At 43.9% G+C, this 24,406-nt stretch overlaps 1 protein-coding gene across 1 annotated transcript in view; it reads right to left on the bottom strand.

The window, feature by feature from the left end:
- ARID1B (AT-rich interaction domain 1B) overlaps positions 1–24,406 on the bottom strand; it is a 599,087-nt gene that overhangs the window by 16,079 nt on the left and 558,602 nt on the right. The window contains exons 16-18 of the mRNA XM_054969949.1: positions 8,343–8,481; positions 7,947–8,119; positions 4,575–4,725 (exon numbers count right to left, since the gene is read on the bottom strand). Of these exons, the coding sequence (XP_054825924.1) occupies positions 4,575–4,725; positions 7,947–8,119; positions 8,343–8,481 (463 nt within the window). The remainder of the gene's footprint in view (positions 1–4,574; positions 4,726–7,946; positions 8,120–8,342; positions 8,482–24,406) is intronic.

The following is a 24,406-nucleotide window of genomic DNA, read 5'->3' as shown; positions in this document are numbered from 1 at the left end:
GGCCCAACCTGTCATCTGTGTCCAGAGCGAGCAGGTATTCTCCCACCTGGTAGAGCTCCTGCATGCCAGCCGCTCACACTTGGACTCAACCCTGGTGGATCCATTGGCCTTCATAAAGGTCAACCTTCCCCTGCTGGGCTACCCCTCCCTGGACCTTGAGGATTGAAGATCTACGACCCCACTATTGGAGGTTAACCTTGGTTCCCCCTCCAACAGCTGTCTGGGGATATCCGGGCTCTGAGCTGCCCCCACTCTCTATGCCACTTGCTGGCTCAGGGGCCAAGCCTAGTGGGTTCCTTGGCTGAAGACTAACTTAGAGCACCTCTCCCAGCTGAGAAGGTGCCTGGGTGGGTCCGGGCTCTGACCCTACCCCGGTCTCTGCGCCACTGCCAGGCTTAGGGGCCAAGCCTAGTGAGTTCCTTGGCTGAGGACTCTTTATTTAGAGCACCTCTCTCAGCTGGGAAGGTGCCTGGGTGGGTCAGGGCTCTGGACCACCCCCTGTCCTTGCCAGGTGTGAATGCACCTCCCCTACAAGGGGAATTCTAACAGCCTTGTGGACCACCTCCTGTCCACGCCAGGGGAGAAAGCACCCTCCCAAGTGGATTCTAACCACCTTGTGGACTATCTCCTGTCCATATCAGGTGTGGAGGCAACCCCCCCCTGGAGAATTTTAACCTTTCCCATAGGTTCGCTGGTGGAACGCTTCCTTCTCAGCCACCCCATTTGGGTGGGAGTTGTGGCAACTCGCACCCAAGGTCTGTTTCCATTTTAAAAGGTATTTCCTGTTCCGGATGGGAAGGTGTCTGGATGGGTCAGGGCTGTGGCCCATCTCCTGTCCACACCAGGTGTGAATGACTCCCCTGCCTGCAAGGGGAATTTTAACTTTCTTGTGGACCACTGGGGTCCAACCCCTCCCTAATTTTTGTACCACTGCCACTCTGTTGCCAAGTGTCAGGCTCTGGACCACCTCTACTTCCTTGTGGACCACCAGGGACTGACCCCTCCCCAGTCTTTGTGCCATTGCCAGACTCTGTCACCAAGTGTCAGGGCTTTGGATCACCCCTACTTCCTTGTGGTCCATTGGGGTTCGACCCCACCACAGTCTCTGTGCCAGAATCTGTTGTCATGTCTCAGGGACTCATTTGTACATAGCTGGGTTCATTCCAGGAGGATCTGAACCCCCCCCTTTTGGAAATTCCTTGCCACTAGGCCATCCAGGGCCTTGACATCCCAACCATACACCCCCTCACCATATCTATTCCCCCAAGACTCACCCACCTGTAGGAGAGATGGATTCTGGGTTTGACACCTGGAAATCTGTTCTCTCCCAGGAATAGTGGGATTTTGGCTGTGGCTGCTTCTTTCCCACATACACATACCTCCTGCCCATGCCTTTGCATCCCCCAGGAATCGTCACTTCCACCTTTCCCGGTCCATGTCTGCCTCCTCACGAGTTGTTTCCCTGCACGACCCAAGATCCACTTCATAGCACAAAATCGAACTCATAGTGCGACAGCAACACCTACTTCATGAAATGACGTCTACTTCATAGCACAACTTATCTACCTCATCATCTACCTCACAGTCAAAGATCTACCTCTTAGCATACCTACCTCATGGACAGTCATTCACCTATGCAACCTCCACCTCATCAAAAATCCACCTGTACAAGCAAGTTCATTTGATTGCTGCACCCATGGTTTCCCACTACAGCACCAATGTCCCAAATGAGGCAGCGGGCAGGTGACTGTCTTTTGGCCCCGTGAGGAAGGGATAGCCACCCACAGAATCCAAGGAGGTGTGCAGGTGACCACCTCCCAGGCACCAGGGGGAATGTGGCAGGCCACCCCTCACCCCAGGAGCCCATCACCAGGGGAAAGGAGGCGTGCAGGTGACCACCTCCCAGGCACCAGGGAGAATGTGGCGGACCACCCCTCACCCCAGGAGCCCATCGCCAGGGGAAAGGAGGCAGGCCGGTGACTGCTTCCCAGGCCCGCGAGGAAGGGATGGCCATCCCCAGAATCCATGTCCCCAACATGGAGGTGTGCAGGTGACCACCTCCCAGGCACCAAGAGGGGTGTGGAGGGCCACCCACCACATCAGGAGCCCATCGCCCCCGTGCAGTTGACCTCCCAGGTCATGACAACCAAGGACAAGTTGGCATCCTGCAGGGTTGGACTCTTGGGGGCTGAGGTGCTGGGAGCTGCTGCTCCCCATCCCCCCTTCTCTTCCACTCCCGATCCCCTCCACCCACTGTCATTCCAGTTCCAACACACTTCTGCTACTCCCAAACCAAATGAACCCATTCACGAACTGGACAATATTGTGTTGGTTCATGGTTCATGCAATGTGATGAACCATGAACCGCCATTTTCCTGGCTTGTGCCCATCTCTAATCTGCACACATCTCAGTGAAATGAACAACATTAGCTGAGCTTGGTAAACTACAGCCTCTCTCAATAGTCTGAAAAGTTAAAATCATCTGGTTTACACAGGCATTTCAAACAAATTAAATTATTATTCGCCTTTTCTGCCTAGGGCAAGTGGTTAGGAGAGTACATGCTTGGGTCACTGTTTGAAGGCACCATGTTGCTTTGACCAGGTGCTCCCATACTGCCTTCAGGACCCAGACCATGGGCTGACCTAAAAATGACAAAGGAAATCTCATGCTGTAAGCACTTATTCCCCAAATCTGGTGAAAAAAAAGACTCATATCACAGCTGTTTCTGGGCTTGAGATCTTTAGTTTGGACTCAAAATATCATTGAAACTACTGCAGAAGCTACTTTATTCTGCTTCTGAAGGAAGAATTTGGCCTACTGAATTTCAAGAAACTTTAAAACAAGTAAGCTACATATCTCTAAGGGGCACACTACAAGTTACGTATATTTCCATGAATTGCTTTTCCAAAGATATTTTTTATTTATGCAAAGCATCCACAGGTGGAGAGAGGGGTATTTATTTCCCTCACCAACTATTTATCCTCTCAAAATCATTTTCCCTCAAGCTGCCTTTCTCCTTATGAGGTAAGAGATATAAGCTTGGAATCTTTCTCCTTGAGAAGAAAAAGCAATAGAGTGGGATGGGATTTAGGGCACACAACCAGATGACAAAGAAAGGGCTGAACAGCCCTTCTCCTGCTGGCTGAACCTAAACTGAAATTATCTGCTAAGAAAAACACATCAGTGTGGCTCAGTGGGGCACATTGACACAACAACTCTAAGCTGGCTAGAATCTCAATTTCAGTAGCTTTTGCCAAAGAACCTTGGAAGTTGTTTTATGAAAATCTTCTATATTTTTCATAGAGTTTCAACAAGTAGAGTTTCCCTTTTAAGGTCAACAATAGATAAAATAGCTTAGAGTGATACAAATTTGTCAATGAGTCACATAGATCAGTCATGTGACATAAAACCTCTTCCCTCATTCTAGTTAGTAAAACTTACTTTAATGTTCACTATTGTTCTGCACCTAATTAAGGACCAGATCATTATTACAGCTTTTTAAAAAGTCCCCATTATAAGCATTATAAATGGAGACTGTCCAACTTCTAAACAGCAGTGTCAATGTGGTCATGTTCATGTGCACAGTGCAGAAGCAATGCTTTCAAAGCAAACAGGCAACAACCAGGCGAGAGGCTCACACTTTCAGAGCACTGAGCAAAACATGCCAAAAGAGGTATGTTTTGTTTTTATTCAAATAAAGAAAAAGAATAACATCTACAATGTTATTCTCATTAGTACTGTGCCAAATTTTGGTGATGTTAAATTTTCATTTAGAAAGTGACTAATTATAATGCAGCAAAAATATTTGCACAACACCACACCAGTCGCTCATTTAAGCATTTTTAATGTATTTTTGTAGCCATTGTTCCCAGCATTCTGCTATTTGAACAACCTTTTTTTTTAAAAAAATTCCAAGGGCTTTTTGAATCTGTGGGTACCTTTGGAATTTTGAGAGAGTGGTGGATTAAACCTGAGAATGGCTGCTGCAGAAGGTGTGGAGCCAAACTCAAGGAAGGCCAAGTGCAGGGGAGAAGAGAGGTAATTTAAAAAATACACTGGAAAAGAGGAGTGAGAGGGAATAAAACAAACATTACGGTGGCAGATGCTGCTAAAACAACATTATTTTAATCTGCATAGCCAATAGGATCTTCACTGGCCAATCAGAAGCCATGCTGGGCAAGAGCTCACCTGGCTCCATCCACCTTCTAAAAACACTTGGTGGGTCCTAAGAAAGGTGTAAATGAGTGAGATCATGTCCATGGCACTACTTTGGGGATCCCTGACATAGTTAATATGGCGTTTTCATGAATTGTAGCAGAAGTAGCTAAATGCTACAACCTGAAAAAAGCAGTGATCAGATGGTACTGCATATCAGCCTCCTCCTTTTAGCTTCCTTCTTTAACCACTTCCCATTTGCTAACTCCTGCACAAAATAGACATCTCAGTTATTTTCTAATTGGCTCTGGGAAGTATGAGACGGTGAGTTCTCTGCCAGATGCATCTGGGAGGAGGCTAAAAGGACAGGATCCTGTTCATTAATAGTCTGTCTTTTTAAGATAACAGAGATGCTCACCTTCGGTCATAACTACTTCCATAGGGGAACTGCTGGCGCTGACCAATGCCCATGTTGGACATTGCTCCAGAGGGAGTCTGATTATACATGTCCTGCATTCCACTGTTGGGCATTTGTCCAGGGGTCATGAAGGGTTCACTATTTCCAGGCACTACAAAAAGGAACACAGAAGAAGTATAAACTAAATATTTTATTTTAAAACTGCATGTTCAAACAATATTGCATGATGTCATCAACAGACATCATTTAACTGAAGTCCACAGACCTGACCCTACCACACAAAATTATTGTTATCTGACAAATGCACAAATCCTCACTGGCTCTAAGAAATAACAGCAAGATGTAGATATCAACTAAATACAATGGGTTACAAATAGGCAGGTTTCAAAGCCTCAAGTAATTGGATTCAAACCCATCTGATAGATGAACAACTTGTAGCTTACCATACCTGGGCCCAGAATGGGAATCATATATGGTTTTGCAATCTGATTTGAAAATGTAAGACCGAAGCAAATCAGTCTTCTGTACAAGACCCAGTCTGGAGTCTGCAATCTGTCAGTAGAATGCACCCTTGATTGCTGATCTTCCCAGCTTTCCCCTCCTCCAACAGCCATTTCCACCAGGAAAGCTTATTCCTGGTGTCATGGGACATGCATGGAGTGGCCATATGGATTGGGAGGTTGCACTGCAGAAGCAAGCAAAATTGCTCCCTCCATACTCTTGTGTGACTGGATCATTGAGGACAGAAGAAGGGAATGATTTTGTAATTTTCCCCTTCCCCACTGCAGCCTCCCAACCCACATTGTTATTACTTCACATGGGTCCTGTGACCCTGGGAACAAACTTTCCCAGGAAGCCAGGCTGGAAATAGCTATTGGTGCAAGGGCAAAGGTGCTGAGATCTGGGATCCTTGTGTAGACTTCGCATGGTCCTTACACTGAATCCTGCCCCCTGTATCTTAAGGGTAAAGATTTGATCGTTATTGAGCTACATATCATCCCTCCAGGTCTTCTAGATTCAGATTGTAAAAATAAAGCATATATAAAAATATATATATAAATTTATATATAAAGCATATATATATATAAATATAAATATAATGTCTCAATATTGATAAAAAGGAAGCCTCAGTGTTTCTACATGTACAGAATATTCTCTAAATTAGAAAAAAAGGGAACAGTGGCCATGAAAGAACAATGTTCTAGATATAGACTCCACACAGGTGCCAAGTGCCCTCTATTGCTGAATTGTCTGAATTGGCTTCACATTGTGAAAACATTCCAAAGTTGCTGAATCTTCTGGCATTAATAAGGAATGCTTTCAACATCCATTTAGAAGTGGATATAAGTGAACTCTCCAGAAGAATAATTCCCAGTTCCATATATGTGGTGTAGTCATTAGAGTATTGGACTAGAATCTGAGTGATCAAGGTTCCAGTTCCCACTCTGCCATGGGAGTTTTCTGGGTGATGTTGGGCCAGTCACTCTTTCTCATTCTAACCTAGCCTCGCAGGGTTGTTGTGAGGATAAAATGGAGGAAAGGAGAACAATGCAAGCTGCTTGGGATCCCCATTGGGGAGAAAAGTGGGGTATAAATATTTAAATAAAACAAATCTATACAACACTAAAAATAGACCAAAAGCTTTGTAAGAATGAACCCACATGTTCCTACAGGTGAAAAAAACCCACAATATTTTACTCGAGTAAGAATATAAGTTCTACTAGAATTCCTGGGAAATACAATCTTAACCTATCAAGGCCACTTATACAAAGCTCAGAGACTTACCCACGTCTGTAGATTGCAGAAAATTGAATTGTGGGTGATTCCACAATCAGAAACCTTACTTACATTGCAATAGAGATTTGTTTCAAAGAATGCTGGATGGTTTAAGAAAGATCTTAAGAAAATGAAAACTGAAGCTAATAAATAACCTTCTTTGGTTCTAATTAGAGTTGTCAGCCCTCATCTGGGGGTGGGGGATTCCCTCCCTGCAGCTACTGCCCCCTGCCACCATTCACCCAGCTGGCTGGGGCGGGATAGTAGCTGTGGGTAGGCAGGTGAAGCACATGTGCTCTGTGGGGCTTGCAATGACATCACTTCTGTTTCAAACCAAAAGTGACAGTATCTCAATTTTGGGTCTATTTGTAAAGATCTGGTTCCTCTGAGACATGGTCGATTCCAGTTTGAACTGTAAATGACATCATTTCAAGCCTTGTGAAGTACACAGGTGCTTAATGTGACCACGGAGGAAGAACTAACACTCTCCCTCCTGCTTGGCACCCCCATCTTCCAGAATTAAGTTGGGGGGCCTGGCAACCCAGGTTCAAATATTTACTTTCATTAACTTCAATTAAGAGGATGGGATTTGTGATCTGTAGCAGTTCTAACATGCTTCTGGGATTAAGATTTAAAATTATATCAATATATGTCTTAATTCTTTAGCTGCAAAACAATTTATATGCTATAGAACTCAGGCACAACTTTACACGAGAAGTGGCTTAGGAACGGGGGATCCATTTAGATAGGGCAGGAGGGACCATCATTTCCCCATGTTTTATACCACATCTAATTATTTCTCAGGAGCATCTATTTCTTTGGCCAGCTCCCAGATTCTACACACTGACTAACACTGTAAATAGTTAAATGGGACCAAGCAGTTGGGAAGCCAAATCCTCTTGCTATATATTTTAAATTACTATTTGTCCTATGCTGATACACTGCTATTGTTGCTTGGGTGGATTAAAACACCTAGAACAAATACTCTTAAAATATCCTGCTGATTCTTGAATATATCCAAGGGCAAGCTTAAAATGTTGCTGACAATCCTTCTTTCTGACCATAAACATTTCCTCTGCTTTTACCCATATTGCAATCTCAAAAAGGACTCCTACTTAGAAAAGCAGAGAAGACACAGTAAAGTGTGTCAAAAATTCATTTTAACATTTTAAAATGTGACAGTTTAAAATCTCCTAAACAGGCCAATACATTTTTCCTGTTGCTGCTCCTATAACTTTGTTTAAGGGAGATTACAAAGAATTATTACACATACTAACCTTCCTGTTCACAAGAGACAGCAAATGCATATACAATCTGCAAGGCATACAAGGTACAGTTGATTGTTCTTTACACATACATCGAATAATTCTTATTTTACATTCAATGCATGTATACCTGAAAATGTGATTGAAAACCCATACTTATTGAGATACTGGTCCCGTTTCATTTGTAAAGAGAAGGTGCATTGGCTCTTTCTTATAAACAGGGCTACACAAATACACATAGGTTGTACGAGTGTTCACTGTAACATGTGAACAGGACTACTGTCAAATTTAAGGTAACTAGGAAAGAATATAGATGCTGTTCAGCAGATACCTTTTCTCATCCCACTAAAAGGGTCCTTATTCGGTTCATAGGGCATTCTTCCCATCATATCTGGCATATTCATTGCCTGCTGATAGGGTGCATTTGGGGTCATGGAGTTTCGCTTTGGGTATGCTGAATCACTTACATCTGAAAAAGGATCGTGTACACTAATGGAACTATTCCTAGAGATGGAAGAAAAAGAAGGCATTAGTGTCACTGGATCACAACTTCCACACGAGTACTGTCTGCTCATGACACTCCATACAATCAGATACAAGTACCGTTTCTCAAGAAAAATATGAATTGTGGAAAAGGGCAATATCCCTTTTTCAAGCGTTTTGCTCGAAATCTAGCAATATCAAGAAAAGCTCTAAGAAAGGAAAAAGAAAAGATATTCGGTTGTACCTGCTCCCCTGTATAGGTGTCATCTGTCCATGAGGTGTAGATGCTGGTGTTGGAGGCTTGAGATCACTTGGCACTTCTGTCATGGAATTGCTACCAGTTGATTGAGGGGTCTGTGGACCTTGAAGGGAACCTGAATTGGCTAGCAATACAAAAATGGAAATGGAAATGTTGCATATGTGCTGTCACTTGATGAGGAAACAAGGAAACTATTTGTTAGAGAGTTGAGAGCAGTTATCTCTCAATAAACAATAAGAAATATTTTTTATTCCCTGGATACACATTGTATTTAGGATAATGTGTATATTATTAAATGTCTTCCTTTCTTACATCTAAGAAATTAGTGTGCTGATTAAACCAGGATGGTCAAAGTTGTGGGGCAGGGGTGTTCAAATGAACAATCAGCTCACAGCTTCATCTTCACATTTTTCACAAAATCTGATATATTCCCTATGTGTAACACTCACTGTTCATGAGTGATGCCTCACTAGAGTATTGAAACTATAAAGAGTATTTAAACTATAAAAGCACCCTTCCCATTTCAGACCCAAAGCAAACAAGTTTTAAGGGACTAATTTACCACTTCTATTACAAGACTCTCAATAATATCTCAGGCATTACATCATTTCAATAGATGCACATATAACAGTTTCTGTTTTAACAGCATCTAGTTACAAGACTGTGATGTGCCTAGATACATGTGCAACCATATTATATGAATGTATTAGTAGCCTATGCAAATATGGGAACTAGATTCAAATACCTTTGGTATGTGAGAAAAGGGATAATCCTCTTAACAGTCTTCAAATATTTAAATCTTTTGTGTACATGGAGGAACTGGTTGCCCTACTCATTGCTTCCTGATCTTTAATTAATTAATGATAATTTCAAAATGATCAAAAATTAGAACTTAAAAAGGAGCCAAATATCATATGATAATGTTTACCTGAGAATATCAAATGCTCACATCTCAGTATATCTCAAACTTAACAACTCATTAAGTGTCAATTGCATTTAGTCCTACCTCATTTTCTAAATTAGATTAATTTAATTCAGATTTTTTAAAGGCCTACAAGTAGTAAAAAAATGCTGCAACATTTACAGAAAAAAATAGTATACATTTCCTCAGAACAAAATAATGATCTTTCTCACAGTCTACTGAAGTGTGTCTGACATGGAAGGAGAAAGGAAAATAAGACGTCAGCTATGAATCTGTAAGTGTTTAGACTTCTATTTTCTGGTTGCTGTTTTTTCCAAGTACTAGTTACTAGTCAGAGATGAACAGAATAGTGAGCTAGATTGTCTAATTCTGCCAAAGCAATGGGATAAGGCTTTAAGCCTTACCTTTGACCCTGGCTGACTCAGTTAAGAGCCTATGAGTTATACTAGATCCAATGCCGCTTCTAGAGAAGCAAGTAAAAGCAGCTGCAAACAAGGCCTTCTCCCAACTCAGACTAGACTGGAAGATGGCTGCCTATTTTGACACAGCTGTTCTGACCACTTGGTTTCATGGCACAGTAACATCGAGACCAGACTACTGTATTGCATTCTGCATAGGTCTCCCTTCAAAGTTGACTCGGAGACTCCAGCTGGTGCAGAACACTGCAGCTCATTTAATCTCCGGAGCAAGACGGAGCATGCATATCACTCCCATTCTACAGTCACGTCATTGGCTTCCCATCAGTTACCGGGCTCAGTTCAAGGTCATGACTATTACATCCAAAGCATCTCATGGCCTCAGCCCCTCCTATCTATGCAGCTGCCTCTCTCCTTATGTTTTGCCATGGCAGCTTCACTCATGTGGACAGGGCCTTCTGCAAATACTGCCCTGCAGTTGAGAAAAATAAACAGCTGCCTGCACACATGCTTTCTGTGTGGTAGACCCCACTTTATGGGATGGCCTGCCTGAGGAGGTGAGAAAAGCTCTTACTCCCCTGGCTTTCTGCAAACTATGCAGAACTGTTTTATTCAGAAAGGATTTCAACCCAGATTATAGGGCTGTGTCGTAAGTAGAGATGGACACGAACAGAAAAAAACCCGAACATGATGTTCGTTGCCATTCACGAACAGGGACTCACAAACAACCACAAACATGGCCCTGTTCACGAACATGCTCGTGGTTGGCTGTTCGTGGGGGCCAGCAGGCTCTCCTCCAGCCATCATCCAAGTCAAGATCCCTACTGCACCACTCCCAGAAACCTGACCTGAGCAGGCACCAGGAGAGGTACCAATGATAAATAATAGCTTGGCCCCAGGGCCAGGCAGCAGCCCTGGAACTTGAAGGGGTAGGTCACTACTGCACCACTCCCAGAAACCTTACATGAGCAGGCATCAGGAAAGGTATCCAATAATAAATAATAGCTTGGCCCAGAGCCTGGCAGCAGCCCTGGAACTTGAAGGAGTAGATCCCTATCCCAACACACACAAAGAAAATTCAAGCTCCAATGCACTCTATCAAAATGCCAACAGCAACTCTCTCCCTCTCCACTGTCTGCAAACTGAGGCAGAGCTGGAAGCCCCCTCCCCCCTGGTCTTTGCTCCCTTGTAACAAATTTGGAGCTCCACACTTGAAAGGAAAACCTGCCTATCAAGCTAAATTGGGCTTAGATTGGGGTTTCCAGGGCAACAGCAGGAGTTCAGAGAGAGTTCAGACAATCCCTGCCTAAGTTGCCAAGGGAATTGATTGCAGGTGCCAGACTCTCTGGCTTGATGAACAGCAATGAACGAGGCTTGGAATGACCACTTGTTCATTTAGAATGGGGCCTCACAAACAGCTTGTTTGCAAACAGCAGATTGGGCTGTTCGTGGCTTTTTTTTGTTCGTACTGCTGTTCGTGCCCATCTCTAGTCGTAAGAAGAAGCTAAGAGGCACTGATTGGGACAGGGACTATATGCTTTTTGGATACTGTCTGCTGATGTAGATATGCACCTACTAGGGTGTTTCCGTGTTGCTAAACATGTCATGTTAATTAGTTATGCTTTGTTTCAGAAATATTTAATCTCTTTGCTTATCTTTTATGCTTGTTCAAATTTTTGGCTACCATATCCTATTGTATTTCTTTCTCCGAATGTCCTTGAATGTCCTGCCTGCTGTTCATTATTGTACTTTGCTCAGTAAATGTCCCAACTGTTGATTATATTGTATTTTCACTTGCACTGTGTAATCCATTTTGGATCTCAGTGGGAAAAGTGAAGTAATAACAACAACAATAACAAACCTGTTGCTGCTATGGTTCTTAAGCTGTGACTTATTCCGCAAAAATTATGTTTAGGGTATATTAGCCACGACAGTGCCTTATTAGTAAAGGACTAAGTACAGTGTCCAATTGTTGGTGTTGTAACTTACAAGATGTGTCTCTTAACCATATGCTTTGTGTCAGTTCCTGCCAGGTAGAACCCTCTGTCCCTCTCCAGTGAACATACATTGGTTCCAATAGAAAAGGCTTTATTCAGGATTTCACAGTCGGGATACAGTTCATGGAATTTCTTGATGAGCCTGGGGGCTTTCATGTCAGAGATTTTAATCCATTCTTGGTAAACAGGGTCAAAGTATTTCCATCTCACTAGGTAAAATAGTTGATTGTGCTTGATTTTAGAGTCCAAGATGCTCTCTATTTCATGATGAACTTGACCATCCACTGGGATGGGATGAGGGGCTCCCCTTTCAGGATGCCATTTGTCAGGTGGGGGAGCTTTCTTTAAAAGACTGAAGTGAAAGACTGGGTGGGTTTGACGTAGGTTCTTTGGTAATTCCACCTCTACGGTCACTTCATTGATCAGTTTTTTCACAGGAAATGGTTCTAAAAATCTCCTGCCGAGTTTTTTACTAGGCTGTTCCACCCTCAGGTTTTTTGTGGAAATGTACACAAAGTCTCCTAGTTGCAGCTTTCAGGGAGAGGAGCGTTTCCTGTCAGCAACCTTTTAATAGTCCTCTTTAGCTTTGGTGAGGGTTTATTGAATAATTGTTGCGGTGATTTATGATGCACTGGCCTCAGCGGCAGGTTCAAGAGAAAGACACGACACACCAAGCTATAGTTCCAATGGTGTATTGTACAATATTTACAGGTGGATAAATATACAAGAAATATTATGCTGACTGACAAACTGCTCCACCAGACAACCTGTAGAGCTAGAGCCCCAAAAGCAAAAGACTCTATTCTCTTATATAGTGTATGCTAGCCTATCACAGCCATAGTGCTGACTCACTGCTCCAGCCCAAATGTCCTTTGCATGCACAGATAAAATCATCACCTGGCTAAAGTCATGTGATAGTTAACTGTCATCTTGCTACAACTCTAGATTACTTTAATCTGTCACTGCTAGCTGCCTCACTATGCATGTATACCTCAACAATAACTTCCCACTGGGATGTTAAAGTAGTCCACCACTACCCCAGATCTCCTGGTTGCTGAGATTTGGGGGCTTGTTTAGTTCCAGTTACTTGGAGTAGCTCCCATCAGAAGTTGGCAACGAATTGTACTCCGCGGTCGGAAATGACCTTATTAGGAAATGAATGCAGCCAGACGACATGCTGCATAAACAAAGCTGCAAGCTTCTTCGCTGCGGGGATGGTGGTGCAGAGTATGAAATGAGCTTGTTGGAAAACAAATCCACCACCACCCATATTACAGAATTCCCCTTGGAGGGGGGTAGGTCAGTGATAAAGTTCATTGAGATTATCAACCAGGGTCTGGCAGGAGTTTCTAGTGGCTGTAGTAATCCTGGGTGCTTTCCCTTCCTGGATTTCCCCATGATGCAGACTTGGCAAGAAGACACATACTGGGAAATGTCTTTTTTCATGTTTGGCCATCAAAATTACCTTTGTGCCAGATGTAAGGTTTTTAAATATTCAAAATGCCCAGCTAATGGGGAATCGTGACATTGTTTTAGCACTTCTCCCCTAAGGCCGGCTGGAATGTACAGTTTATTGTTTTTGTACCAGTTGCCATTTCCCCCTTTTTTCAGATTGGCTTTGGGTACATTTTCCCCTTCCTCTGTTTCTGCCTTAACTTTCTTCTCCCATTCGGTGAGGCCAGGCGGGAGAGGCTTTCATGTTAGGGCATGCGTGAGAGCGCGTCTGCCAGAAAATTTGTTTTGCCAGGGAGGTATTTCAACGTAAAGTTGAACTTGGAGAAGAACTCTGCCCACCGCAGTTGCTTAGCACCTAGTTTGCGGGGGTTGAGCAAAGCTTCTAAGTTTTTGTGATCAATCCATACTTCAAATGGCACTTTTGCTCCTTCCAGCCAGTGCCTCCGTGTAGACAGCGCTAATTTAATAGCTTCTGCCTCTTTATCCCAGACCGCCCAATGACACTCAGTCTCAGAGAATTTTTTGGACATGAAAGCACAGAGTTGGAGATTTCCTGTATCATCTGCTTGTAACAAGACTCCTCCCATGGCTACATCACTAGTGTCCACTTGCACAATGAACTTATGGTTCTCATCTGGGTGCTGCAGAGCCGGTTCGGAAGTGAATGCTTTTTTCAACTGATCAAATGCTTCCTGGCATTCTTGTGACCAATTTAATTTTGTGCTTGATTTTGCCCCTTGTGGCCCTTTCCCTTTAGTTTTGAGTAAATCAGTTAATGGTAGGGACATTTGGGCGAAGGTTTTTATAAAGGGGTGGTAGAAGTTTGCGAATCCCAGGAAGGATTGCAACTGTCTCCTGGTTTAGAGGGGTTCCCAACCATAGTACTGCTTGAATTTTCTGCGGGTCCATTTTCAGCCCCTGCCCTGAGACTCGGTAGCCTAAGAAGCCGAATTCCTCGTTACGGAATTCACACATGGACTGCTTTACAGGCAAATTATTGTCTTTTAGGGCTTTTAACACTTTCCTGACCAGTTCAACATATGATTCTTTATCAGGAGAATAGATCAACACGTCATCTAGATAAGCAACCACACCTTTGTACAGGTGTTCATGCAGTACTTCATTGATTACGTTCATAAAAACTCCCAAAAGGCATCACCCAGTATTCAAATTGCCCCAAAGGGGTTTGAAAGCAGTTTTCCATTCATCCCCCTCCCGAATTCTTACCTGGAAGTAAGCGTCTTTCAAGTCCAGTTTAGAGATTTTCCCTTGGGCGACCACGCTTAGCAAATCCTTGATGAGAGGAAGGGGGTATGCGTTTGACATGGAAACAGCATTTATTCCTCTGTAGTCCATACAAAGCCTCAGTCTCCCATCCTTTTTCTTGCGAAACAAGACTGGAGCAGCATGGGGGGAGCTGCCTGGGCGGATGAATCCTCGCGCCAGGTTTTTGTCAATGAACTCTCAGAGCTCTTTCCGCTCTTCCCTGTTCATTGAGTACAATTTCCCTTTTGGGAGCTTTCCCTCTGGGATGAGTTCGATGGTGCAATCTGTTGCACGGTGGGGTGGGGGGAGCTCGTTGGCTTCTTCCTCCTCAAACACTTGTTTCAGATCCCAATATTCTGGGGGGATTTGCTCCATCTGCTCCTGGGTGAGCAGCACTGGTTTTAAAGGGGGGGGGGAGTGTTTCGGCCTCATTCCAGAGCCCATCTGTGGGCTCGACATCCCTCTTTTTTGAACACTAGCAATCCCGTTTTCCAGTTGATTTGGGGATTGTGATCCCACAGCCATCTGATCCCTAGTACCAAGGGATAGGTAGTGTGTGGGCTTACTATAAAAGTTCTGGGTTCCCAGTGATTTTCCATGCCCATGGGAGTGGGTTCTGTTTGATAGTTCGCGGGGTCCCCTTTCATTTGGGACCCGTCCATTTGTTCAAACACAATGGGTTTCTCTAGTTCGGTTACATCCAGCCCCAGTCCGATCATTAGGGCAGGGGCTATTAGGTCTCGACCACAGCCTGAGTATAGTAAAGCATGCACGCGCAGATGCATCCCCTTCTTTGAGTTTACTAAAGTCACTGGCATAAAAAGTAGGGCCCCTTTAAGTCGCACCTTTGGTGTTAGTTGGGTCAGGACCTGCTGTCAGGGCCTTTTTACGGCAGGCCATGGGCGTTTCCCAGTTGTGAGGTGGTTTGCTCTTCTTCTCCCTCGGAGGAAGTAGCTCCGATCTCAGTGCCCTCCTCTGCTACTTCCAGGCCTGGTTCGGGTTGGGTTCGCTTTTGAGTAGCTTTCTTTGGGGCTGACAGTGGTAGGCGTTGGTTTTCGTGGAGGTTGAGGCTCTCTAGTGGGGCCTCTTCTACTTGGGAACTCTGTGGTGAAATGTTCAAATCCCCCGCATTGCACACATTGCCCTCTTTGCCAGCATAGATTCATTTCTCCTGCGGGTGGACTTTGGGAGCTAGGCAGTGGTTTGTCTAGCTCCTGTAGTCGGGTGTGCTGGCTTGACATCTCCTTGTTGTCATGATTTCAAGAGTTTCACTATCTGGTCTTGATTTTCGACTTCACACACCTGTTGAATCCACCCTAGTAGTGTGTTGGGGTCATCTTGCACTAGGGCTTTGGCAACCAACTCTGTGCTCAGCCCATCCCAAAAGAACTCTATTTTCATTTCTTCAGTCCACCCACATATTTTGGCGGCATACCGTCTAAATTCAGCGGCATATTTGCGTACCAGCCTATGTCGGATCATTTTGATTTTGGTTCTGGCCCTCTCCTCCTTGAGGGGGTCTTCAAATTGAGCTCTTAAAGCTTGCACAAATGCGTCCAGGGTTCCCAGCTCTGGCACCTCAACTTCATAGAGCAGTGATGGCGAACCTTTTTGAGCCCAAGTGCCCAAACTGCTACACAAAACCTACTTATTTATTTCAAAGTGCCAGCACTGCAATTAAACCTGAATACTGAGGTTTTAGTTAAGAAAAAACAACTCATACAGTTGTCCCAACTAATTAACATCTCTCTCTCTCTCTCTCTCTCTTTCACTCACTCACTCAGGAGCCATGAATGAAAGTAAAGCAAGTTAAATCAAAGCAGTTTGACCTTCTTTAGACCAGCAGCCCTGCTTGCAAGCACTCTCTCTCTCTCTCTCTCTCTCTCTCTCTCTCTCTCTCTCTCTCCCTCTCTCTCTCTCTCACTCGCTCAAGAGCCACAACTGAAAGTAAAGCAAGTTATATCAAAGCAGCTTACTCTTCTTTAGAAAGCCAGCCCCAGCAGCCTGGCTGCTGCCTCCGCTTCCTGCTGCTAAAGAGACAGGCAGCAGAGAGGCAGCCTTGAGGAAAAGGAATCACGTGGGCAGGGCCAAAACCCATGTGATCTGTGCTCAGAGCTACTGGAACGCTGTTCCAGGTGTTCCCTCTTCAAATGAGCCCTGGACCTAGCGATCGGCGACTTGGCTTGCATGCCCACAGAGAGGGTTCTGCATCCCAGCTGTGGCACATGTGCCATAGGTTTGCCATCGCTGTCATAGACGGTCACATACCCATCAGCCACCTCCCCAGTCAATCGCGATCCCAAAGGTCTTACACGACTGTATTCGGTGGGGAATAGGTGGCCCCAATTCTGGAAGAATTCTAAAGTCTGTACCATGAAAAATCCCAATTTCCCTGGGGCTCCATCGAAAATTGCTTCTAGTTTCGGCCAGTTGGGATTGATTCTTTGTGCAACCGGCACTGGATAGCCCATAGCTTGTGCATCTTGGGGCCCTGGCAGCGGAGGAAGCAGCCACCAGCCGACTGGTGGCAATATCGGTCCCCCCCCCTGGTTGTAGTCCTCTGTGAGGTGGGTATGGAGGCAGCCCCCGTGGGGTTGAGGTGGGGGAACGTTCTGCGGCTGCGAGGGTCCCTGGGGCTGTCTTGGCTCTCTTGGGGCTGGAGCTTGTGGTGGCAAGAGAAAACGATGTTGGCCCACTTGGGCTCCGACAGTCCTGAGTTGTATGGGCCTTGTGACCATTCTCTGGTCCTGGGATCTTCCCAGAACTCCCCAGTTCCACGGATCCTGTAGTGCCATTCATCTGGGAGTGCTCACCGGTGTCCCTTGGGTGCGTCTTAGTTTCCGCAGCGGCACCACTGCAGCAGTTCCTGGTGTAGAGCTGGTCAGTTGAGTTGTCGGGGCAAATCCTTGGTCTCCTTGGCGGGGTATATCCCCTAGCGTCCTCCCAATTGGAGGTATTTGTAATCCAGCCTGCTGTGTGGTAGCAGATACCATTTGTAATCCGCTCACTTGGGTGATTGGTGGTGGCATGTTGATTCCCCCTTGTTGGGAAGGTGTGGGGAATATGTGTAGTCCCGTGGCCCAGTAGACTTGGGGGGATGCTGGCAGCCATGCTGGAGGGCCGACTTGTTGCAGGTAATCGGGAAGCGGGGCACTTCTGGGAGGGCTTAGTGTTTCCTCCATTCGTAGCGGGGGTTCCAGCCCTGTTGTGCCAACGACTGGCTGGGCTTTACTCCCTATCACCAGTCTCTGCAGATCCTGCACCTTGGCCCCCATGTCTCGCTGGAATGCATCCATCTCGGCTCTCATGATTCACAATTCTCTAGCCTCCGGTGTTTCTTCCTCTGTGGCACCGTCTGGGGACTCCGATTCAATGGATTCCTCGTTCTCAGAGGTCCCGGTTGTGCCATACACTTTTGAGCTAGGGCTCCACTGAGGTAGTACTGGCTCGGTGATTGGGGCCTCAAAGTTGTTCGTGCCCCCGGTATAGTCCCCGACCAGTTGTAGGGGCCCCCGTTCTGTCAACACTGGGTGGAACAAGCATTTCCCTCCTTCTGTGCCTTTTGTTTTTAGTCTCTAGGGTTATCCAACTGCATGGCATCTACTCTCATACAGTTGCTTGAGGTCGCCTCAAACGTAAACAGCTGGTACTCAGTCAGGTTCCCAGGCACCCAATCCACCGTGGTGGGAGCCAGCTGGGACTCAGTCATTGATTGTAGTTCTTCAGGCTCCATCTCCTCTGTGTCCACATCATACAGCATGGTGCTGGTATGCAGTTTTCAGAAGTGACAGGTCAAGAAGGAAAAGGAATAATGGACTTCCACCAAAATGTCAGTTCCTGCCAGGTAGATCCCTCTGTCCCTCTCCAGTGAACACACATTGGTTCCAATAGAAAAGGCTTTATTCAGGATTTTACAGTTCAGGTCGGAACTCCATCACAGAGCTTGGTAGAAGTGACAATTCAAAACAACAGGTCAATGTTATACTTGAGTTTTCTTGCGTTCCAGCAACCTTTATGTTTTGGCATGCAGGGTTACACTAGTTCTATGAGAACCCATTATAGTTATGGCTAAGCAATGAGTACACAATACTAGATTCCCAGCATCTGGGCACAGTAACAAATGCAGGCGCCTGGAGTCTCCAAGGTCGTCTCTAGCTCGGAGAGGCATAGTTCTGTGAGATAACATGAGGCCCAGTCTGGCTCTTGAAAAGTAACAATTACAATATGGAAAGAACCTGGCTAAGGAGAGAATACATCAGGTTAGAATTAAGGCAGTGTAACTGCATTATACTGTGACATCAGTGATAGAACAAACAAACAAACATGGCATGGATATACATAGACATGACACTTTGGATGTGTCCAGTTATTCAGTCCTTTGGAGAGAAAGTCATTACTCATATTAATTTTGTATTGGAATACTCATTTATTTCTAGGATGTTTTTGTACTTTTAAACTATTTGTCTGACTCTCAGAACCTAACCAGTGGTCAACAGAAATGGACTCTCTGATGCTAAAAGTCTAATACTACAGCACTGGAAATACAAAAGTACATATCCTGTAACTCACTGGATTGAGGACTTTATAAACTTATCAACATTTGAATGTATTGCATACAGAAAGACAGCAATTGCATATGACTTATCCTACTATATAAAAGGTGAGCCATATTGGAGACAACTCACTTTTTATCCTTGCACATGCGCATTGCCGATGACTCTGGTATCGAGGCTGCTGTGAAGTGTCCGCTTGCCGCAGGGAGGGGGCCTACTGAAACAACGGCCTAAGCACTCCTCCCTGCGCCTCTCCTCAGCACCCTCCTGCTCTGGCCTCCAGGCCACTGTGAAGCACCTGCTTGCTGGTGGGACAAGGCCTACCAAATTGACAGCCTAAGCACATCTCCCTGCACCTCTTCGCGTGCACCTCACTGCCAGGCTCAGGGGCCAAGCCTAGTGGGTTCCTCAGCCAAGGACTCTTTATTTAGAGTACTGGTCTAAATGTGCATTGCTGAGAGGGGGCCCACCGCATGGCAAGTTACTTCCCAATTCCGACAAAATCTTTACAAAATACATTGTATACAAAGAAATCTTTCAACGTTGATGATTGATTGTTATGTTTCATAATTTTTTTTAAATGACCAACAATAGTTTTCTAGAGTCCTATCTTACCTAACAACTTTATTTAAAAACACCACCAACAACCACAACAACTAAATACAGGGAGCACAAAGTTATCATAAAATCTTTCTGAACCATTTGGGTTCTTGTTTAGTTTGACTCCCAGATTAAAATGCCATACACCAATCACTCCCCCCCCCCAAAAAAATTACAGTTCCTGTAGACAACAACACTCAATGTTTGGTGAATGTCAAGAGAAAATCTAAAGCAACCCCAGAAGATACTTTTCTATATGCTCTTATATTTATATACCACCTTTCTGCCAAACCCCTCAGACTTTTCATGCTGTTGCACAGATGCTGTGCTTCACAAAGCCCTTTCAGGTGATCTCAGAAGTGACAGTGAGACATAAAGGATGTGTCTAAGGCATGCAGGGCTCAAGCTGCCTATTGCTTTCTAAGTCAAAACCAAAACTCTGAATTATTCCCAGAAGACCTCAGAAAGAACAGCAGAAACCAAGTGATCTTCAGGGCAGAATACTGCTTTTTGCACCATAAAATATATGATCTTTTCCCTCACTACAATATTATAGATTATAAAGAATTCATTCTTTCAGCTCTTCTTCTCCTTGAGGCACTTCTAATCTGTCTGATCCACAATATACACTTTGTTGTATGGGGGAAATCATGACCAATCACCTTATAAAAAACTTGTTAGAAGGGTTTTTTCAACCCCAGCTATAGCAATAGAGATGTGGATATAGTAGTGGTGGGAAAAGCTCATCCTAGCCATCACAATAAAGAGGATTCTTCCCACATTCAATGATACATTCAGCAAACCCATGCTCCTTTAACTAAGTGGCTTCTTCCAATTGTAATGTGCCCCTCAATGTCATCACTGTCATCTCTTAAGCTACTTTCTACAATACATAGTTGCATGTTTGTGTGTATGCTCTCCCATACATGTATATGAAGGCTTGTCATATTCCAGTTATTCAAGTTTGGGCAGTCTTAATTTATGTGCTCTGCTAACTATGTGCAAACTATGCAAAAGCAACCATATTAATTGTTGCATTGTCTATCTATTTCTTTCTGGCGACAAGCACAGAACTTGAGGAAGTTTCAGCAGAAGCATCTTGTTATCAAATTGTATTTTCTGGGCATTAAAATACCATGCTTTAACAGCACGGAAAATGCAAATGCCTTGTGACAGAATGGCCTCTTCAAACAAGGGTGCTACTTGTTTTTCTGGTTTTATAATAAAAGAATCGTGGAATCATGGAACAAGGGAAGGGAAGATCATCCACCAGCAATACTTATCCCCTTTTTTCTAACACAATCCTTTACTGAATGTACTATGCATCCTTCTCAGACTGTACTAATATGTACACTTGTATGCATCAATGGTGACAACTGTGACAACTGTCTTATTCATTCTTCTGCTTAGAGAACATGCCACAGGATTTAAAAATTATTATGAAGTGGATATATACACCTTCTCTACACTCACTTTGAAAGATGACTGTAAAATGAAACTCTTTTGGTGGCTCCTATTCCTTAATTTTGGCATTTGCTGTTAAGTTTGTCGGAGAAACCAGTCTGATCAGCTCATCCACTAAATAAACAAAAAGAGGCAGCTGTAGTCAAGGTAGCCATTCTGTACAAGGAAAGTACATCCCCCCAATATTCAGACACAGGAGTACAATACAGAAATCACTGTTGCGGTGTGTAATCTTTATTCACTCCACTAAGGGCTCAGTGAAAAGACTAAAGGATGTGAAGCAACAATACTATGGGAAATGCTAGATTACACCTAATCTTTCCTAGCCTGAAAGTCAGAACACGCTCAAGGCTTCTTTTATTTACAATGACTCAAATTTCCGGTTAATGGGCAGGGGTAGGGGAGAAAGGGAGGGGGAAAGGAGGAAAGTATCTTCTACTTGCCAGTATTTTCCCCCATCAGGCTAAAAAAAAAGAAAAAGAAAAAAGAATGCAACCTCTTGAAACTCCATTAATAAAAGGCCTAACATGCTCTCTAGGATATCCCTACCTTTTGCCAGAAGCTACAAATGTATACTCTAAAGTAAACAATGGAAAGGTTACTGAAGGTTAAGTACATTCACATACTTCACTCTTAACAGCCAGACACCACGCTGGGAAGATAATTTACACAGCATGAACTCGGTGCCCTAATTCTGACAAGGGTGGGGGAAGCGGTGGGAGGTTTAGCAGGATACGTCACATGTCCACAGTGAATGGAGGTCAATCAAAGGGCACCTTTGTTTATAACCTAGACCCCTTTCTCATTTATCTTTTGCTGGGGATTCCCTGGTTGGCTGCATGACAGATTCTGTGACATCACCTGTCAGCTAATAATAGAAATTCAGTCAGCCACCTGCCAGCAAAGATAGATGGGGTTTGGGTTACAGACTTACTAATTAAATGACTGGCTTTCACTCCCCTCCCTTCTACTCTCCAAGTCCCCCTCCCATTCTCAGCTGCCAAGGAAACCAGGGAGCAGCTCCTTGGAGTTCTCAGCTACAACAGAGTCTCAAAAGTTTGACTTGCTATAATGAGCTCTCTGTTGGCAATATGAAGATAGAAATATTTGGGACTGCCTTTTCTTCTCTCTCTCTCTCTCTGTTCGAGGAGAAAAGCAATGAATGACTCTACTTATAAAGAAGCTGTCGTTTATTGAGTCAGACCTTTGTTTCATTACCCTTACTGACTAGCAACAATTCATCATGGGCCTGGGGAAAAAAAGGGTACCTGAGATCTTTCAACTAGAGATGCTGGGGATTGAATACAAGACCTTCGGCATGCAAAGTATGTGCTCTACCACTGAGCCATGGTTTCTCCCTTTTTTAAAAAAACCCCACTGATTGAAGAGAGAGATTTACAGTGAAATTCTAAGCAGAGTTACTCCAGTCTAAGCCTTTCAATGGGTTTAGACTGGAGTAACTCTTCTTAGCCTTGTAGTGCAAAATTCCTATTTGCGGGTTATCTGAACTATGGTAGTCACAAGATTCCTACTGGGTGTGCCACATTGGATACTGCGGTATCACAGCCAGATTAATACTGGATTTAAGAAAAGCACAGGAACCATACAGCATACAGGACTGTTTGCAAGGAGTCTATCTGTTGTGGTAGTACCTTGGCATTTTTTCTTGTATTATTTTAGAATAGGAGAGATAGAAATGTCATGAACCACACATATACTTCACTTATGATTTCAAATAGGCCAGTTATAACCCAACTATAACTGCGATTAAGCAGCAGTGAGCCACACTGCCTTCATTAGAATTCAGTTTCAAGTTCAAAATCTTGGGATCAGAGCCTTAAAAAATATAGTAACTTTCTCATACAGTAGAAATGTTAAGTGAGCTCCTAGATTACACTCAGCCGTTTCTTGCTTGTATGGGAGAATACGTTCAAAAGTAATTTTTTTTACAATGGTATCCAGTTAACAACAATGAATGGAAGGCAGAAGGCAAAAAGAACCTTCTTCCATTGGCAGTAATTATTTTCCTCGTCATTGCATAAAATACATCACCCTACCCTTCACATTCAAACAATTTAATTTATCATTTGGAACTGCTGAACAGTAGTATGAGCAGGTTCATATGCATACTAGCCACAGGATTCTTGTACATGCAATAAAAAGGAGGCACATATCTGAATCATCCATGTAGAAAGTAGAACACACTATGAGTGGTTTCCATGCATTAAGCATATGTGTTTTGCTTGCATCACACCATACATACAGGATCCTTAGCTGATGAGCATGAGCATCACCCTATGTGTTACTTTCAGATTAAACCTGTCCATTCAATTTGACTGTGAGTAGCATGAGAACTCTCTTTTACACTGAGAAGTCAAAATAAAGTTTGGTACAAAAGCTCAAGACACTATTCTAGGGCTTGGATCCTGAGATACCAGACTGGTCTCTTCTCATCCCTAAAAAGATGATGGCTGAGGACACGGGGACAAACATCTGTGGTGCACTGGGGCAAAATGAGAAGTGGGGATGCTGCAAAGGGACATGCTGCAGTACAATGATAGCAAAGGGATCATTTTGTCCTCTTCCCCCTCCTTGTTGCAGCCCCCCCTAACTGGCATGGTTGTTTGTCTACTGGAGGCCTTGCAACTTCAGAAATCATAATTCTGGGTTCAAAAGGGGTGTGTGTGTTGGGGAACACAGAGAAAACCTGTCAGTGCCTTACTTACTTACTTATGTATTTATTTCATTTATGCCTCACTTTTTCTCCCCAATGAAGACCCCAAGTGGCTTTCAACATTCTCCCCTTTTCCATTTTATCCGTATGCTGAGAGATTACTGGATTCAAGCCAGTAAGTAATGTTTCAAATTTGAGCCTCCACCTGTCCCTTCAGACATTTCCTACAATGACAGGAAAGAAGTGAAACATACTGCAATGTGATATATGCTTCAAGCACAGAGATACTGGAATAAAATTTATTATATATGTTTATGATGTAATTCTTCAGATGACATTCAAACATCTGCCTGATCTCTGCAACCATTTTCAGTGGAGAGGAAAGATGCAAAATACAGTGACGCCAGCCTTCTCAAAAACTATCTTTTACTAGTTTATAAAATGAAATTCAGTTATACTCTGAGTGACTTTGCTTGGAGAAAAACAGAGAGTGTAATTTAATCAAGCATATGAAATGTTTCTCCCTTTTCAATACATACTGATGAGAACTCTATCAGTAATTGACTTTACATTAGTAAACTGTGATTCAGAGGAGTAAAAGCAAAAACACTTGATGGTCTGTGGGTTTAGCAGGTTTCTATTCTGTTTCAAAACCAAAACAGGATTATCTAATGTAGGTGGCAATACAAGTCCTTTTGTGCA

This window comes from Eublepharis macularius, chromosome 1 (genome assembly GCF_028583425.1).
Source record: "Eublepharis macularius isolate TG4126 chromosome 1, MPM_Emac_v1.0, whole genome shotgun sequence".
NCBI lineage: Eukaryota > Metazoa > Chordata > Lepidosauria > Squamata > Eublepharidae > Eublepharis > Eublepharis macularius.
The sequence above is the reverse complement of the archived record's forward strand: the minus strand, read 5'-3'. Positions and strand labels throughout refer to the sequence as shown.